General features: G+C 38.5%; 1 protein-coding gene across 2 annotated transcripts in view; it reads right to left on the bottom strand.

Moving 5' to 3' along the window:
• Positions 1 to 19,674, bottom strand: part of KIF7 (kinesin family member 7) — a 1,697,985-nt gene that overhangs the window by 68,242 nt on the left and 1,610,069 nt on the right. For both annotated transcript variants that reach the window (XM_044078207.1, XM_044078206.1), the window contains exons 17-18: positions 15,943 to 16,141; positions 12,146 to 12,310 (exon numbers count right to left, since the gene is read on the bottom strand). In XM_044078207.1, the coding sequence (XP_043934142.1) occupies positions 12,146 to 12,310; positions 15,943 to 16,141 (364 nt within the window). The remainder of the gene's footprint in view (positions 1 to 12,145; positions 12,311 to 15,942; positions 16,142 to 19,674) is intronic.

Below are 19,674 nucleotides of genomic sequence, written 5' to 3' on the forward strand. Positions count from 1 at the left end.
GGTTCAAGAATTGAAAGAGTTTTTGCGCTAGGTTGATAGAATGTTTTAAGGGCTCTATAATGTTATAAGTTTGTATTTCTTTCTGCTTCAGGAATGGAAGTGCTTTGGGATTGAAACCTAGAGCTTTAATATATCTATAATATATTGTCACCCAGAGAGAGGAGACCAATTTTCCATTGAATGGTTATGTTCAGCTATTCTCAATATTCTGATAGTGTTAATGATCGAGTAGTACATTTTAAACTCTGGTAGATTTAGTCCTCCTTTGCTTTTGGGAAGTGTTAATTTTGGATAGGAGATTCTGTTTTTTTTGGGTTCCCATATAAATTTTGCTAGGAAGGTATGAATTTGTTTGAAGAATTTATTATGTATTGTTGTCTGTGATGTCATGAATATATACATTAATCTAGGTAAAATGTTCATTTTGATTATTGATACTTTGGCCAAGAATGGTAGTTTTAAGTTGTTCCATCTTTTGCAGTCTTGCATTATATTTTGCCATTTAAGGTTTACATTGTGTTGGTAGAAGTCTTTGTTACTCTGGAAAAAGGTGATTCCCAGGTATTTAGTTTCTTCTTTAATTTTTATTGTGTTTAACAATGGTATTAGTGAGATGAGTTTGGGTGTTTTTAGGGGGATGGGCCATACCAATATTTTGATGTATAGCAGGGAGGACTATAAATGGAACTAGTACCAGTTCATTTTCTAACTTTTTTGTTTACCATTGAAAAAGGCTGTGAGGCCGAAACCGGTCTGGTTAAACAATATGACATATTTTCAGATATGTGGTCTTGATAATAAAGGATTTTTCATTATCTGGGTTTACCATCGCATTTTGCTGGTCGTTTGTGGTTGCAACAGACTCTCTCAGCAAAATACCTTGTCAAAGAGTTATAAATCTGCTTAAGTTACCGGCCTGAAGCAGCACCAAAAACAAACTAAAAATCACAGCTTTCTACTCAACTGTAGGTGCTCCTTTCTACTGTAATTTATCCACACTATGAATGTGTTTTTAAGACTAACTGCTTTTTAAAAAGTGAACTACTCCTTATTATTTAAAGTATTACTACAGGACAGGTGAGCATACATGCAGGTTAGTTTTTCTGGCTGTAGGAACTTACTTTGGACACCAGGAGGAAACACAATGCCAGCAGTCTACCATATTCCTTGCTGTTTTAACTAACAATAGTACCAATGGCGTTTAGTTTAATGTTATTTTAACTCTCAATAGTTCCAGTATATGTAGGTTTAATGTTGCCAGCCACATTCTAGAGTGCTATTTAACCCCTAGTACGTCTTCTGTACACTTTGTCTCCTGTTTTTAAATTTATATCTGCAACATTTCCATCTCTGGCTTGCTATCTTTTTACCTCTTCAGCTCTGATTTTCACAGTTGCTTCCTTTCTTATTATTTTCAGTCCTGTTTCACACTGCTGACTTGGCCCTGTCAGTACTGGTTCCAACCAGCTAGGCCACTGTGACTTCCATCTCCACTCTCTCTCTCCAACCCGCCCCCCAGTTTCTTTCACTTTTTTTTTCTTTCCAACCTCTCCCCAGACTCTCTAACTTTCCCTTCTTTCCTGTGGTGCCATCTTTACCTATCTGAACCAGTCTAACCCTTTCCCTATACCACTGCTAGAACATCCCTTACCCCCCTGCATACTTTCCTGTGAACTTACCTTCCACTCCACTGATTGTTTTTTTTTTTTTTTTGTTCTTTGACCTTGATTCTTCCTTCCCTTGGCATCCCACCCACCCCCAGTACCTCTACACTTATACTTAGCTAGCCACTCCCACCACTTCACTATCCAATCCAAACTACCCATCATACCCCCAAAATCCCTCTCACAGTTCACCCATTAAAGTAAGCCTACCCTTTAGAGTTTACTACCAAACACTACTTATCATGATAAACTACCAAACAATTAACCTAAACCATAATCTCTTAATTAAATAAACTAACTTCCCAACTTAACTCACCCCTTACTACTATCCGAAATCCAACATCATGACCCTCAAGCCTCTATCCCTACTTACTCAAATGATACTTCTAATTACCTTAACTTACCTAAACTATATCACCCAACCAGACCTCCCAACTGTTCTGAATTACTCGGTTTTTACTGAGTTTTGGGGTCCAAATGAAGGGGTGCCACGATTCCCGATTGGCACCCCTTCATTTCCGATTTTTCTTTTCTTTTTTTAAAATTTTCGCGCTGTCGGGGCTGACGTCAGCACCGTCAGGCTACCAGCCAGTCGGAATTGAGCTCAAGGAGCTCGCATCATCATTTCCGGCTGGCTGGCGGTTAAGTTAACGGCGGGAATGCAACATGTGGAACAGAAGAGGCTGACTCAGCAAGCCCTGAAACGGATTAATGGCAGCAGCAAAGGGGCCAGGGATATAGCGAGCTCACAGAGCTGGGATTAATGGCATTAGCAGGCTGGGGGATACAGCGAGCCCTGAAACGGAGCCGGGCCCAGGATTAATGGCAGCAGCAGCAGCAACATGAGGATGGAACAGAAGAGGCCGAGCACTACTCAGGGTAAGAGAGAGAGAGTGTGTGTGTGTGTGTGTGTGTGTGTGTGTGTGTGTGTGTGTGTGTGTGTGTGTGTGTGTGTGTGTGTGTGAATTGCCAGTCACATAATTATGGTAAGGGACTTTTTCATGAAGTCTCAAACTCAAAGAAAGCTCCATTCTCATTCCATATGTACCCACAGTTGAAATTTAATTGGCAAATAATGCCACTCTAAAAACAAGTTGAAATATCCCTTCCACACTGAAAAAAGCCTTTCCATTCAATGAAGAAAAATAAAGAGCAGTGAGAAACACAAGATATGTTTAGAATGGAATGAAATCTGAACTAGAGAATGGCTTAGCATACAAAGGAAAGTTGGTTCAACCAAATGTTGATTCTTTTACATATGTTTTAGTTGATGATAATAAATAATGAGAAAAAGAGTCTTTATAATTCCTAAGGCAGCAAAACTGCTACACAGGCTTTGTGATATTATTTTATCTAACAGAAAAGTGTCACACTGGAGACTTCGCCTGCAGTGTGATTTTTGAAAACTACACAAATAGGTCTCAAACTACTAATGAACACACAGAGGTAAAAAGAAGTATACAGAAGAAAGCCTCTGAAATTTCCTACTCAACTATCCCTTTCATGGTGTGTGCTAAGGCTCCCTATTATCATTGCAAGTCCCATTGTTACAAAAATAAATAAAATGAATGATAAAATGCACAAATAAAGAGAAACTAATACATATACAAGCAAAATGGCAAAAGTAAACACATACATTAGTGCTTTTAAAGCAAATTTGCAAGAAGGCATTGCTTCTTGCAGATCTACTTACCATTGTTTTGATGGTATACTATGAAATAACTGTCCCTAGGAGTAAAGGGAACACACTTTAAGGTACTGCAATCTCAGACTCATACTTAGTATAAGTAATTCATATTTTCATTCAATGCATCACACTGTTCTTGGGATCACATTTGTGGTTCCTTCAACTTTCAAAATAAAACTGCCTCCTAGAAATTCAAATAAAGGTGACTACAAATAGCTATTCTGCTGTAAATTACTCTGAAAATTGTAGCAGTATAAAGCAGATGCAAGTATAACATTACAACATGCCCAGAAACAAACCCGAAAAGTGGTATGAAGCTACAAATATTCCTCATATAAGAAATAAAGTCATTCTAGGTCCACTAGTGCAGCTAGCCTCCTTGTAATTTTCTCACCCTCCTCTTTTTTTTTTTCTTGCATCCTCCACCCATTGCAACCTTCCATGAATTACCCAATCTCTTGCACACGACATATTTTCTCCAAGACTGGAAAAAAATGTTTCCTATAGCTTTCAGATGTCAGACACTCCAGCTCCATCCAATATAATTATACACAAACTAAAAACAAAACTGTTCTGATCACAGGGAATCATCCAATACCAAAAAGTGAAGTAGAAGCAAGAAAACCATATATAGAAGTCAAAGAAAAATTGACAAACGTTAACCATTGAGACAGCTACACCTTGCATTTGCAATGTCCTGCATACAGAGAGAGACAAAGTCATAAAACAGTAGGATATGTGAGAAGAAACTAGAGCAACATCGGATAAAGACATGCAGGTAGTTCTAACAATGACAAGAAAAATAAATTTCAAACATACTTAACTCAATCAAGCCTAAAACTCCTTTCTTGTATACTTGCAGTTCAAATGCCCCCATATAATGCACTTGGTGGCTAGAGGTATTGAGGCTCAAACCCTGTACCTTTTAGTACAGGGTAAAAAGAGCCTACTATCCCTAGCCACCACCATTTCTGACTGAATTGAGACTTGAGAGCTATGATGAGAACAACACTTTTTTTCTTTGTGCTAAAAGTTTAGAGCTATGATAAAAAGTGAACACACAATTTGAATTCCCCTATTATTGTTTTTGTGCTAACAGTTCAGAGATATGGTGAGTGAGAAGTGAGAACTGAATTTGTATTCCCCTATTATTGGCTTTGTTTGTCCATGTTTTTTGTGTTGAGGTTAAGAGCTATGTTGAGAAGTGAGAAATGAATTCACTAAATGATGGCTATTGTTCTGAATGTAGCGCATAGAGTCATGGGTTCAAAACCTGCCAGTGAAATGCATGATGGTAGCACATTTTATTCTAGCAACTTTACAAAATTATACAAGCAATGTTTACAATGTGTCCCTGGTTTTTGACCTTTTGTCCCCCTCCCCCCCCAAAAAAATGAAATTGAAAATAAGTGCGAAACGCTGTGCAAGATGCCTATGGCTTACACTACTGTCATTCAATTTATAGTGTGGGTGTGGAAGCAGACTTTTATGATGGAAAAGTTCTGAATTGGGCAGTTTTATCATTACTGGTTCATGTGTTTTGTTTCATTGCCTACAGTACTGATTACTGGTAAAATGTTCAAACAATAAATTTAAAATGCGCTCTAACATGTGTGTTGTATTATACAAAGAATATAATTTAATAAAGTCAGGAAGGTGTATAAAGAAAAGAACACATGTATCATGTTATCTTTTTTTGTGTGCAAGGGGCCAATGATTTGAAAACAGCCCAAAGGTAATCTTTATCCACCACTGGCCAGATGCATTTTCTTTGGATGTGGTGTGGATTTCAATGCTGTTTCAGTGAATGTGAGTTTCAAGGGCAAAGTTTAATGTCAAGCCTATTTTCATTGTGAGATAGTATTGTTTTGTTTACCAGATGATGTATTTTAGTGTTTCTGCATTGTTGTGCTGTAAAATGTAAAAATAAAATTCAAATCATTGTAGAAGTAAAGCAGTATGCATACATTAGTGTTTATGGTAAATGGGGCAAAATAGCCAGGTAACAGGACACTGGAATGGCTGCAGGGGGACTCTGGTCTGGTGCCATGTTTTGGTTGCCTGTTCTTCAATTTGGGTTCGAAAGTTGGTATCCCATAATTCCATTGGAGTGGATGGGGTTACATAATTATGTATGCAAATTAGATGTTAATCAGTGTACAGATTTGTACCTATTTTTCATGGGCCTTGTCCAGATTTTTGATGTTTCCAGGTTGAGAGGTATGCACCCAACCTACTAATGCAAATCACCCCCCCCCCCCATTTCACACCACTACCTCATCCTCTACAAAGTATACATTTACTGTTACCCTTATATCTCCCAGTCTCTATTCCCTCAACACTAGCATGCCCTTCCCCTATAGACTCCTACCTAACTCGAAAAACACTGTTCCCAACTACACTAGTCTAATGTCCACAAAACTCTCAACATGTATACTACACCCCAAACAAACCAAATATCTCATCCACCATCTTATCTCTCTCTCCTTCTCTCTGGGGACAGCCACCCAAACCCAGGGCCCTCTACCATACTGAATCCATCCCCCAACCCCACCCCACCCAAGCAACAGGCAAACCCCTCCACTTCGCAGCTCTAAATGCTCAGAGCCTATGTAACAAAATTCCAAACTTTCATGCCTGGCCTCTACATAACCAGTCCGATATTCTCTCCAACTCAGAAACCTGGCTCAAGCCCCACATAAAAGATTCTGAAATAACTCCTCCCAACTACCACATGTTAAGGATTGACCGAACACAAAAAAGGGCGGGGTGTAGCACTCCTTTAGTCGGCATCCCTCTTAGTCACCCCATATACCAAACCTTTTCCCAAACCTGGCAAGGCAGAAATTATACCAACCCTACTCCACCTAAACAAGCACAAACTCATATTTGTTCTCTCCCGCTATATTCCCCCTGGAGACAATATCTCACCCCTTGAAGATAATCTCTTCTGGGTCTCCACCAACATTACTCGCGAAACCATATTGCTGGGGGATGTAAACATAAACTGGGCCACAATCCAACCTCCGACTAACGCACTCAATATTAACTTACATAACTTTACACAACTAATCAATTCTACTACCAGGCCTTCCAAGAACTCCATTACTGGAAGTACAATAGACTGGATTCTAGTAACCCATCCTCACTATATCTCTGATAGTGGTATTCTCCCAGACCCACTAGCTGACCACTTCCCCACCATCTCCCCTCTTCCATATAACTAACTCACACCTATATTTCCCACTCACTGCCTAAAGAACTTCAAGTCTGAAACCGTCTCAAATGCACTAAAAAGCACAAACTGGAACCCATTAAAGACTCTTCCCCTAGATAATGCTCTCTCCTACTTGAACTCTACTTTTACAAACCTTGCTCAACTCCTTTACCCCTCTAAAAACAAAATGTACAAAAAGTAACCCTGTACCCTGATTAACCAAAAACACCTTGGCTACTATGCAACTCCGTGACAAAGCCTGGACACGTTATCATAAAAATAAAACCACTATCACCCTTAACAAATATAAAACACTATGAAATAAAGTAAAAAAAACTTATTACCTCAGACTGCAAAGCCTATTTCTCCACTCTCCAAACCAACCACAACACCAATCCCAAACTATTCTGGAAAGGAATCTCATCTCTCCTCAACCCAGGAAAAAAAAAATGTTGCCCTAAACCAGATGCCTCTGACATTGACTTAGCCACCCAATTTAACTCTTTTTTCATAGAGTCCATAAGCAAGCTAACATCATCCTTCACCAATACCTCTACGACCCCTTCTCAGCCTGCACCCATCCCCCCAACCTCCAACCTTCTCTACCAATTCCATCTTTATATCCACCATAAAAAAGCTTATCCTAAAATTAAAACCTGGTTCCAATATCCCTGATGAAATTCCCTCCTAGTTACTAAAAGTAGCCGCAGAAGCCATTGCTCTCCCTATCAGTATACTAATTAATCAGTCTATCTCAGAAAGCCAAGTCCCCCAGCTATGGAAGAAAGCCTTTATTATTCCTCTACATAAAGGAAGCAATAATAATGACATTACAAACTTCTGCCCTATTGCTATCTTACTTCCTGTTTCTAAGCTTCTTGAAAAATGTATCCACCAACAACTCTTACCCTATCTCATCAACAGCCAGCTTCTTACCCCCATACAGCATGGATTCAGACCCTGTCATAGCACCTCCACTGCCCTCCTCTCCTTTCTTGAAACAATTAAAGCTTGCAATTCTGGCCATTTCATGTCCACCCTTCTCCTCGACCTCTCCAAGGAGCTTGACACTATTTCCCACAACCTGCTTCTTAATGAACTATCCAAACTAAACCCATCTCCTTCCTGTACCAAGTGGTTCTCCAGCTACTTCACAACCAGACAACAAGCAGTCAAATGGAATAAAGCCACTTCACCCTTCCTTAATACTCCCCATAGGTGTCCCCCAAGGTTCCATTTTGGGCCCCCTACTATTCAATATACTCATTAACAACTTCTACCAAGCCATTCCAAACTCCAGCCTCATCCAATATGCTGACGATTCTACCATTATCTGCTCCTCCCCTTCTATCTCCACTCTAAATAAGCTTACCCAAAGTGCCTTCTCCTCTACTGAGCAGTGGATGCTAGACAACCATCTGGCTCTTAATGCAACCAAAACTAAACTTATGTTATTCACCGCCTCCAAAACCTCCTCCCTAGATAAACACTCATTCATAATCACCAGCAAAAACAATACTCACCGAGAAATAGTCTCTTACACTAAATTACTAGGAGTACTCATAGATGATCATCTAAAATTTGACAAACATTTACAAGTAAATATATAAAAAAAAAACACAAAAGACTTGGTATGCTATAACACCATAATCGTTATATCTCTCCTTCCACTAGGCTCATACTAGCCAATACTTACCTCATCCCATTCCTCCTATATGGTGCATCTAGCCTCACCAACCTGCAATCTTCCTTCAAAACAAAACTCTCCTCTTGGTATAACAAGATATCAAAATTTGCGGCAGGTCACAGAGTCATTTATCACCATTGTAATTCTCTTCAACAACTAAACTGGCTTGAGCTACCTAACCTCCTCATTTATATCGAACTCATCCAAGCACATAAACACATTTACAACCCCTCTCTTTGTCCCTGCCTAGCCACTACCTTTGAAATGCATGAACCAGAACAACTTCTAAGATCTAATTCCCAAAAACGAATGAAATTGCACAAACTCACATGTCCAGCTGGGAATCACCTAATGTCCTTCTCTCTTGTACGCCTCTGGAATTCTCTACCATCTTCTATCCGCATCACCAGCGGTCTCTCCTCATTTAAAACCTTTACTACACTCACACCTAACTTCACAATGGAAGTGCTCCTGTTCTCATCCTACCTAAACCTTCTAATAACACTTCCTATCCTACCTAATCCTAATACCACTTTCCCATCCTACCTAATCCTTCTAATACCACTTCCTACTCTCCTAGAACTGCCATCACTGCCTCCTATAGTTCCACAGCTCTATTGAACTATTTGACCAACTACTAAACAGATACCCTATATTGCTACTTTTGTAAAAAAAAAAAAAAAAAAAAAAAAAAAAGTTTTTTATTGCTGTTTAATGAACTATACTGATGTATTCTATCATTGTTAACCTTTTCTTATCATATTTATGTTGTATTCCTATGAGATAATCTGTAATGTATATGTGCAATGTGTACCATGTATTTGTATTTTTCTGGAGCTTTTCTTCCCAGGACTCCATTGAAAACTGGCTCCTTGTGGCTCAATGGACTATCCTGGCAAACAAACTGCAAATAAATAATAAATAAAATTCAATATACTGTTTATTTTTCTCATTTTGCATACATTCTAGCTCCAGTTATTACATATTTGCTAGGCTTCAACACATACTATTTATCCTAGTTTTATTTCTTAATCCAAAAAAAAAAAATCTTGCTCACACCAATTATACTAAAACAGTCTCTTTCATGAGATGTAATCAATTACAGCATGTTCCTATTGTATAAGTGTACAACACACTCCTGCACTTGTCATACTATTTTCTGTTAAGATATTACCTTTCTGTCCCTGCTTTTGAACTTCTAAGGCATAATTAAAAGGCTCATGTCTAAATGACCCTTTTGTGGTGTTTTGTTGAGGTTGATGTTAGTTGATGAAAGCAAATGTTTGGAGGTAAAGGGGCATGCATGTTATATAATGAGATATATGGAATTTGCCAAGGGTAGTTATATAAATTTAAAAAATAAGAATGGCAGTGTTTCTTCACAAGTATATGCATATAAAATATACTCAATATACTTTCCTTGCATAATTATATCACAACAAACTGTCTGTCCTTCCTGGATCTAATTACAATAAAATTTAAAATATGTATGTCAGCATTTCTTTTTCTGAAAAATCACAAAATCTGAATATTTATCATAATCAAGAGTAAAAACACTTCTCCAACACAGCCACGCTCCACGGAGCAGACAGATAAAACCCTGTCTACTCTGCAAGTGACCACAGTTTGACTGGCAGCTTGGGTGGCTGTAGGAGCTTGGTTGGCAATAATGGGAGTGAGTAGAAAATGCCAACTTGCACATCCTGGGGGAAAGGAGGAAGCTTTGGCTTTGTCATGTGTGATATCTAGCAGGAGCAGTAGGTGCTTGGTGAATGGAGTTCTAAGATGTCTGAGCTTGTGCTAACATAATGCATTTGTACTAAACAGCTGAGAGGAAACTAGCATGCTGAAGCAAGCTTCCCCTCAGCAGGCAGCAACTGTGGATTTGCAGCAAATGCTATAAGAGGAAGGGGGCTGATCTCATGAAGAGAGGATAGCATGTCCCCCAGTATCAGCAAGTCAGCCCACCATTCACCACTTGCTCAACTCTCACAGGGGAAGACAGGGATAATGGGAGGGGGTCCCAGTCAGGACCAAATGGACCGTAAGGTTCACACCCACACTGGAAATACCTATTTCTTGTTATAAAGGAATGAATAGGCCAACTAGGAGACTGTGCAAGTGCCACAGGGCAATGTCTTGGGGGGGGGGGGGGCAAAACAGAACAAGTTTTCCAATCTGCCTTGCTTCAGATTTTTTTCTTTCTACTACTTGATTGGGAACCATGAACTTTTACTTAAAATGGGCACTGCTTTTTCACCAATGACAAGTGCATTTTCAAATCTTATAAACAATCCACTTTGCATCTGTTTAATATACACTAAAGCATCACAGCACCACCACATTGATAAACCAATGAGAAGTGACTACATAAAATAAACTTAAATGATGTACCCACTCAGGTTAATGCTTCAATTTAATTTAACTTAAAACAGGTTTGAGGCTATAACATTCATTTAAACCTGACAGCATTGTCATATTCATATTAGTAATCTGTTTATACTCTTTTTCAGTATAATTCCTAAAAATCATCTCCACTAACATCATCAGCATGTAAACAGTGTAAAACCATGAAACTAATATTATGTTGCAAACGTTCTGTGGTAACATGTTTCCGCCAGTGCATTATACAAATTTTCTTCCTTGACATCATGAATATGCTGATGAATCCTATCTTTAAGGCATCTATTTGTTTTGCCTATATAGAAATTCTTACATGTGCAACATGATGCAACTTAGACTGTGCGCTTGCTATTGCAATTTGCAAAATGGCAAAACAGTATTTTGTCTGAGTCATGGGATGTACAAAACAAAATCAATATTGTCAATATATCATAGCAATTACAAGATTTGCAAGTTCTCTATTCTATTATGACTCTTATAATTGTCTCTTCAAGTTTCTTTTGTTCTTAAACGTAAAATGTGGTATGAGGTGAACAAAGTTCTGAACAAAAGTCCTAAAAGAACTAGACCATTTTTGCAGCAAATGTAGGAAGTGAAAATGGGCTGTGCAGAAAACGGAGGCATCGTAGTTATTAACTGCCGCTGAGACTACCTATGACATAAGCGAGGTGTTAATATGTATTGCGAAATTATTAAAAAAATGGTAGACTGTAGCTAATGATACAGACCAAGCACATCTTTTATGCTATCTGTAATGGTTTTGTTAGTTTTCAAAAGCCAATCTTATTAATTACTTTACACTTGTCTGTATATCGAAGTGCAACAAAAGCACATTCTGCTTTAAACCTGTTGCTGTTCTCTCAAAGTCTGCAGGTATATTTTTTGCTGCTATGATCTGCAGAAATTATTTCAATCTGATACATCTCCCCTGTTTATTAATGTGAAGATTCTCACACTTCTGAGAAATCAATGCTACCAGAACTTTGGAAATCTCATAAGAATCCTTAGTCCACGTCTCAGCAACCATCGGCACAGTCATTCCTCCTTTTAACATCCAAGTCATTCGCTGTTTTGCTCCATAATATCTCCAATGAAAAAACAGAAGACTCAGCTTCCTCTAGTACCCTAAACAACAAAGAATCAGATTGACAGTTTTCTTTCAAAAAATAGTAATTTTTACTGCTTGCTGCAATTCAGAGGCATCTGACTCTCCCAACTCCACCTTCACACAGCTGCTAAGAGACATTCCCCTCCCTACTGCCCTTCTCCAATGAGAATGTGAATTTTCCTGGTACCCTGGCCAAATTATTAATAGAATGATTACTATACCTTGGGTCTCCCCTGATAACCTGGTTTGGGGAAAAATGTAAAAAGAAATGAATAACTACATTATTCTGATCCGGATGCTTTCACTTTTATCAAGTTAATATTAGATAACAAATAATTTCCCTTTTCTGTTTCAATGACTGATATGAACCAATGCATACCTTTAGTGTGATCACGAAGAGGATGCACAGTGTACCCTGCTAGTTCTCTTAGCTTTTGGTTCAGCTCCTGGTTGGCTCTCCAGCAGTGGTTCAACTCCAACTCCAGCAGACGAATCCTCTCTTCATACTGGCGCTGACTTCCAGCAAATCCGATTCCAACATGTTCTGGGGAAAAAAATGCAGAACTGCTAACAACTCATCACATTTGAAAAATAACAGCCATGAAAAAGAAACCACAGCTGCTGCTTCACTGTACAAGATCATGCACTTTGGCATTTTTTTTTAAACAAAATTATATGGAAGCACAGCTTATACTTTCAGACAGATCTTCAGGAAGCAATAAACAATGGTGAAATGTATAATCATTTTTTTTAATTTTATACAAGCTACACCACAGAAGTTGCACATTGTATGGTGTGGACTACATCACAGGAACTTCCCAGTGGTGTACCTGAAAGGTTTTGGAGACTGACACTTGAGAATAAGAAAGACTACCACAAAAAGTGTGCATGTGATTATCTTCATGATTTACAGTTCCACAGGAATAACTTATGCGACTTCCAAAACAAATGTGGAAGAAAAAAGAGCACACTCAACAACATTTGCTGGTATAAAGACTACTAAAGGCTAAGAAAAAAACACTCATTTAATTTCCATACATGGATGTCAAAACACATCTCAGTCCATTCCAATATGATCTTTTCCATACAAAAATATGAAATGGTCTAGAATACCTTCACCATGCAAATGCACACTTCTACACACCAACATTGAAGGCTACCAGCAAGCAGTGGCTGGATGAGACTAAGGCTCACCCATAGTCTATGCATTTTTATCTCTGACCTTCCGCTAAGGAATAGTAGTAGTGCACAGGCAGCTCTACCACAACTTTCTTCTTGGCAGGGTGAACATATACTCATCCTCTCCTGGCAGTTCATTCAAGCACACAAGCCACTAAATGAACATGGGTTATCTGGGCTAGTCAAGGGTTTATCTCTCTTTCTCATCTGTCAAACAGCTGTCTCCACTCTGATCAGCAATTAAGCCTATGGCCCCCTTTGATTCTTCTGCACAACTACCATCTATATTTCATGGAGTCAAAGCAGGAAAATGATAAATTTGCAGGCATGAACAAAATGTAAAGAGCTCATGCTGTAAAGGCACAGACTACAGAAACAGTGCAGCAAGAGAAGCTTAGAATTAATAAGTACCAGAATGTGACCAGACCTTACAAAATGTTAATCACCCCCTGCGAAAATTGTTAAGGTATGGTCCCACACTGGACAATAAAATCTGCCTGTATTAACTGGCAAATGACAGCGGCAGAACAAAACATTTATTTCTGCCTGCTGTTAATAGCCTCAACATGCTCCTAACTTCCTGTTAAAAAAAAAAGGGGGAGAGAAAGAGAGTTGCTAGAATAACAGGATGTGTGTTCATCTATATAATCTCAACAATACGAATGCTGAAACTCAAATGTATGTCATTATTTAGTGACTTCAAGCTTCAGTAGTTTTTCTGAAAAGCACATTTTATGAGGGAAAGAACAAAAATATGAAGCAATAATCTGGATGTCCTGCAAACATCTAGGCAGTTGAGGGATATGGAGGTAAGTGCAAATGTAATGGACTACATTACACTACCTGTCAGTGCTTGCCAAGTGTTTTACGGCTCTGAAAGCCGGAAAGACACTTGGCGATTCCCCCCCCCCCTTTAACTAGTAGTACATGGAGCAGATAAAGCTTCATGCACTATAAAGAATTAAGATTATGTTGCCAGTCATAACCCTATATTCTGTGTTCTCGACATGGATGCCAAGATTCACCTCAAGAGTGGCTCTCGAGATTAATTTCTTGACATCCATGTCTCAAATACATAATAGCAGGCTATGAATGGTGACCAAGTCATAATCCTCTATATTTATGATGCATAACTACAGAGAAATGTTTACAGCAACAATCCCACAGCTACCTTGAATACTGTACATAGTCATAGCAAAAATGCATTACATTACAATGCTGATTTTGCTACAGTTTGCCAGGTGCAATTTATACCCTAATTCCAGATGCTATGACAGTAATTCATACTTTAAGGAAGGTACCAGTGGCTCATAACAGTAGAAACGAGCAGGAATTAAAGTGAATGTAAAACTTAGGTGTCTGTAAAGAGCAGTCAGGGGATAAAGAGTATGTGAATACTGTTGTGAAGCAGAACACGACTGATATCTGTATTGACATGTATTATGTGAATAAAGTGATTAAGAGAAATATCCATCAGTTTAGTACAGACCATTAACATCGTAAGTTGCTAGTGAGCTTCACCTGAAGTTCTGGGTTGACGTCTTCAATCGCCATTTACCCATTGTGCGACTCTGACCAAATTCATGGGTCTCCAAAGAGGCACTTATGCCTAGGGATCTTACCTGATTTATTTTTATTAATTATTTATTTATTTATTTACATTTGTTTACCAGGAGGGCCCACTAAGAAAAAAAATGCCCATTTTCAGTGGAGGCCTGGGGAGAAAAGCTCCACATACAAAAGAAATTTAAATACAATCACATTTTCCACATACATAGAGAAATAACAACTTAAAAAAACAGACATGCAATCTTATCATAAATTTCTATCTAGAATAACAAAGGCAATATACATTATATACAAAATATACAAAGTACAATATATCATCTGCTTTGGATACTGTAGAGTGAAGACAGAAGAGACAGTTGCATAACTGTTGAGCAGAGGGGAGAAAAAGTTAGTGAGATCAGGTGGGGGAAGATGCTCTGTAGTTGTAGCCACGTGTACATTGCCATAGGGGTAAGAGATGCTGTTTTTAGAGACATTTTGACGGATATGTGATTGGAAATAGTTCTGATAGAGTAGGTAGGTAATTCCAAGTTTTAGCAACGGTACATGAGTAGAGAGATTGACCAACTGCTAGATTGGGTATTTGCACTTTTAGGAGGAGTTGATTTTTCAGATATGAGTTGTCAGGAGGGCTTATGGAGAGTAAACAGGGAGGTGAGGGATGGGCAACTGGAAGGTTTGGTAATGATATTGTGAGCTATGGTTAACTGCAAGCAGGTTAGGTGATGGGGAAGTTAGAGCCATTTTAGTTTGCATAGGGAGATGAAGTGATGGGAGGAGTTAAGTTTCACTGGTAGTGAACCTGGCAACCTTGTTATACCAGGACTCAATCTTGGATTTTAAGGAGCTGTGAATGTTAGTGAACAAATGGGCACTGTATTGCTGTTGGTGTTGGGGCACCAGCAATGATTAAACACCATCACTGCTGTACGAGTATCAAGTTCATAGCTTAAAAAATAAAATGGTGAGTTTTATTTACTACTGGTGCATTCTGTTATAGTATGCCATCAGTTACTGACTGTACTTAGGCTTTCTGTTTATTATCACAGTACTGTGATTGTGGAGTTAAGTACATTAAGTTAAAAGGGTGGTGGCTGGAGTCTGCCCCCAAGACAAAAGTATAACTGTGATATAAACTATTTTGAGATGATACACATTTCGATGAAGGCAGTCTGTAATAAGTACTTTTTGATAACTGGTACATCAACAAAACACATACTCAATAACTTTCAATAATTCCTTATATGCACATGTGTACATACATTACATACATGTATAAAAGATGTTTGTATGTCGATATATATATATATATATATATGTGTGTGTGTGTCTCAAACACACACACACTCTGTCTCTATACACCAACAAAACATACATACTTCTATATGCCATCTCCTGCTATAGTGCCTGTTGTACTTTGAGAAATACCTTGACATTGCCGAAGCAGAAGTTGCATGTTCCTTTCATACTCTTTCTGTTGCATGGTTAGCTGTCGATCAGTCTCCAGTCGTTGACGTTCCAATGCTGCCTCAAGCCAGTACACAAGCCGTCTCTGCTCCTCCACATACATCTCCAACTCTGTACAGGCCAACTGCAATTTCTTTTCTTCCTCTCTCAGTGTCACAACCTGTGGCAAAATTAAATGACAGTAACATATTAAAAATGCCCTGAACCTGGAAGGCTCACTTATATAGCTTTCAGGTGCTCTCAAACATGGTCAGTGTCTGTGTTTCAGTCACGAACCCTTAAGATCTGGATTAATTCATAACATGTTTCTTTAAACAGCAAGGCTCTAGCATCTCCAGGGTAATAATTAATTGCAGGAATATTAACAGAGCAACAAACTGGTATACTTCAGACTGTACTTAAAGTGTGCATCTAAAGAAACAGTTCTACAAACTCATGTTGTAAATACTATAAACATTTAGGTTTAGGGGCATCTACTTTGTAACGTTCAGTTAATCTGAGCACAGGCTATTTTTTCCATAGTAGATATTACTCAGAGACGAAGTTATGGTGCTGGGAACAGAAATTTACCAAGGGGAAATATGCAAAGATCAAGTCCAGCAATTTCGTGAGAGACACTTGCCCTCCTTTTGCCTGTTTTTTATGCTCTTTCAGAGTCACCTTTAGCAAGCCGGCATTCACCCTGACATATTTACCTACAAATTATAATTATTCCTGTAGATACTATTAATGGACTCCACTCCCAACTTCCTGCCGAACAGACATCTGTCACAGGCTACGGGATGTACTATCAAATTAAAGACACTCCTTTTCTCTGTCTTCTCCCACAAGACATAACACAGCAAGTAATAACGTAGCAGTTTTCCAGTAAATATCCTTTTGCTGTCCTACTGCAAAATTTCCCCTCCATGCAAACTAAAGGCAAAGTGCATAACACATCTTCAATGGTCTGCCCCTTGCAAAGATAACAGACTCTTGTACTTAATATCTCGCTTTCTCAGTTACCCAGGTAACTCATGTTTCTGATTCTTCCACTTTAACTTTTATACTTATTTTCCTCATGTTTGTGTCTTTCGGCTTTTCCCAGTTAGGGGTCGCCACAGCGGAACTCCGGTCCGCTAATGATTGGCAGTAGAGTTTTACGTGCTGGCTTGCCAGGCCTAACCACAACCTTCAACGAAGGAACGCCCTTTCACGCATGTCGCCACACAGAAGACGCTCTGAGAATCGAATGGGCAACGTCTAACTGTGAGGCGACAACGCTACCACAGCACCACCACCGCAGTCATACTTATTTTCCTCATAAATGCTGTAAATAAGACATGAAATCATAACAGCTGATTACAAAGAAGAACCTCTGCAGTAACTGAAGGGATTTATTCATCTGATATTGCAAGCTCCTGTGCTTGGATGACAAACACCTCCCACAAATGCAAATCAATAGATCACATGTTGATATAAGATGGCATACCATCCCGTTATGATTCCCCATTCAAACTCTATGAACTATGTAAGCAGCTGAATGACAAAAATAGCAGCAGCAAGACTGTGGATCTGCATAACAAAACGCACAAAAACAAAGGCTGCTAAAACAAACAACCAAAGCTACCAAAACTACCAATGTTCCTTTAATTATAATGGAAGAAATAGACATTTTTAGACGCCAAAATATAAAACAAAAAACTTGTGCTTCATATTCAGCAAGACATGAAATCTTTGGAAAAAACTGTAGATGCAATGCCCTCTCTTGCAATGTAGACTAAAGGCAATGAATATGCAGACGATCAGGTTAAACAAGTACCTTATTATCTACTACAGAGAAACTAATACAAAAATGAATGTCTAACTTGAAGTGCTAGAGCATCTGGAAAAAGAGTACTCTGTAAACTATTAACAAATCATGTAGATGGCATACCTGTACTCCAAGGAGATATTTCAGATGTAAAGCATCAACTTGCCAATGTAAAAGCTAACACAGAACTATTGGATGTAAGCCTAGACGAGTGAGAGGGAGAGAACAACAACTCACAATGAGGTGAAAGATTTCACCCAGGCCATGGTCCTTACTTATGGAGAAACCTCAGAAGAAGTAAAAAAGATCATTAAGAAAAATTGGGTAATGTTCAAAGGAAATAAGGAAGTTTGGACCGTATTGGGTACAGAACCCCTATTCACTTACAGAGTTAATAAAAATTTGAAAAACATTTTGGAAAATGGGCCTTCAAAGAAAAAAGAAAGGAGGGTACCCATAAGTCTGGGGCTTGTGAACATTGTAAATACATTTTGGAGATCCCTACGGTGAAGTTACGTCCCTTTGGAATTGAGGTAGCCTTGGTTTCGGGTTCTTGTACTACAACAGGTATTGTTTACCTAGCCCTTTGTATGGTCTGCCAATATTTTTACATTGGAAAAACAGAAAGGAGGTTGAATCGTAGAATTTACGAACACTGTTATAGTATCTCAAAAATGGATGAAAAAAATGCTTTATACAAATATATTAGGAGTAATCCCAACCATAACTTTAAATTTGGTATTTTAGAAATAGTGAACAAAGATTTCAGAGGGGGGGATTGGACCAATAAGTTGCTAAGGGCAGAAACCAGATGGCAACTCAAGGTCAATGCTAGTAAATTCCAGGCATAAATGACGTCATTAGTATAAAACCTGAGCTCAGGTATAGAGCTAATAAAATACGATTTATTTGAACATTTAATCTAAACTTATAACATTTTTACATATTTATATATTTACATATTTTATAGGGGTTTCCTTTTGAACGTATATATAATTTGGTTAGTGGTTTTACAATCAACTGTTTACTATACACATTTTTTACTGTTGTTTAAATGTTTTTTTAATTTTTTAATTGGTTAACCAACTAATTAATTAAATGTATAAAAGGGATGTTAATTTACTTAGATTTGTTATGATGAAGTGTGGATTTTTACATTAAAGTGTGTTTTTGAAGACTGCCCTATGTGGAGTTTATAATTATACACCTCAGTGTGGTTATCGAGAGCTTTGGGGACTAGTTATTGGCTTTGGAAGTGGTTGTTTTTTCCTTGTTGTTGTTCTACTGCTTCCCCACCTGTTGGTTTATTTACTAGTGGATGTAAGACTAGACAATACGGAGTACAGAATCAGAAGGAAAATTAGTCTGAGTGGCCTTCTCAAAATAGTGGTGGCTATTCACTGTGTGCCTTATTAAGATCTCTGCTAACCTACTGGATGGGCCTCCCTGAAAACAAACTTTTATCTGAAAGGACCCATCAGGTGACATAAGTCTATCTGCTGTTTGCACCCAATCAGAATAAATGAGCAAGATCTGCCATCTATGCCCTGTAAGAGAAAGTCTTCAGATGACCGAGGTGTCAAGGCACAGGCAAGACAATGAAAATGCAAAGACTGTGGAGTCCTCTGTAATACAGACTTCCCAAATAAGATATACAGAAAGAGGAAATGTCTTTCTCTGTCTGATTCAAACTGTGAGTTATTGGACCTGGCTCAAACCAGAGACTGGCCATATCCCAAAGACTTCAGCTCACTGAGTTCTGCCTCCTCTGCCAATAATGCCTCATTCAACTAAGAATAACTCAGATTGAGTTTGCCCCTCTATGCCTAACCTTACAAGACACCCTTCTAAAAGAAAAGACACCAAGGACCCCAACAAAAAAGTAACCAATCTCCCCAACT

Source organism: Protopterus annectens, chromosome 7.part0 (assembly GCF_019279795.1).
Source record: "Protopterus annectens isolate FY-2018-M chromosome 7.part0, PAN1.0, whole genome shotgun sequence".
Classification (NCBI taxonomy): domain Eukaryota; kingdom Metazoa; phylum Chordata; order Ceratodontiformes; family Protopteridae; genus Protopterus; species Protopterus annectens.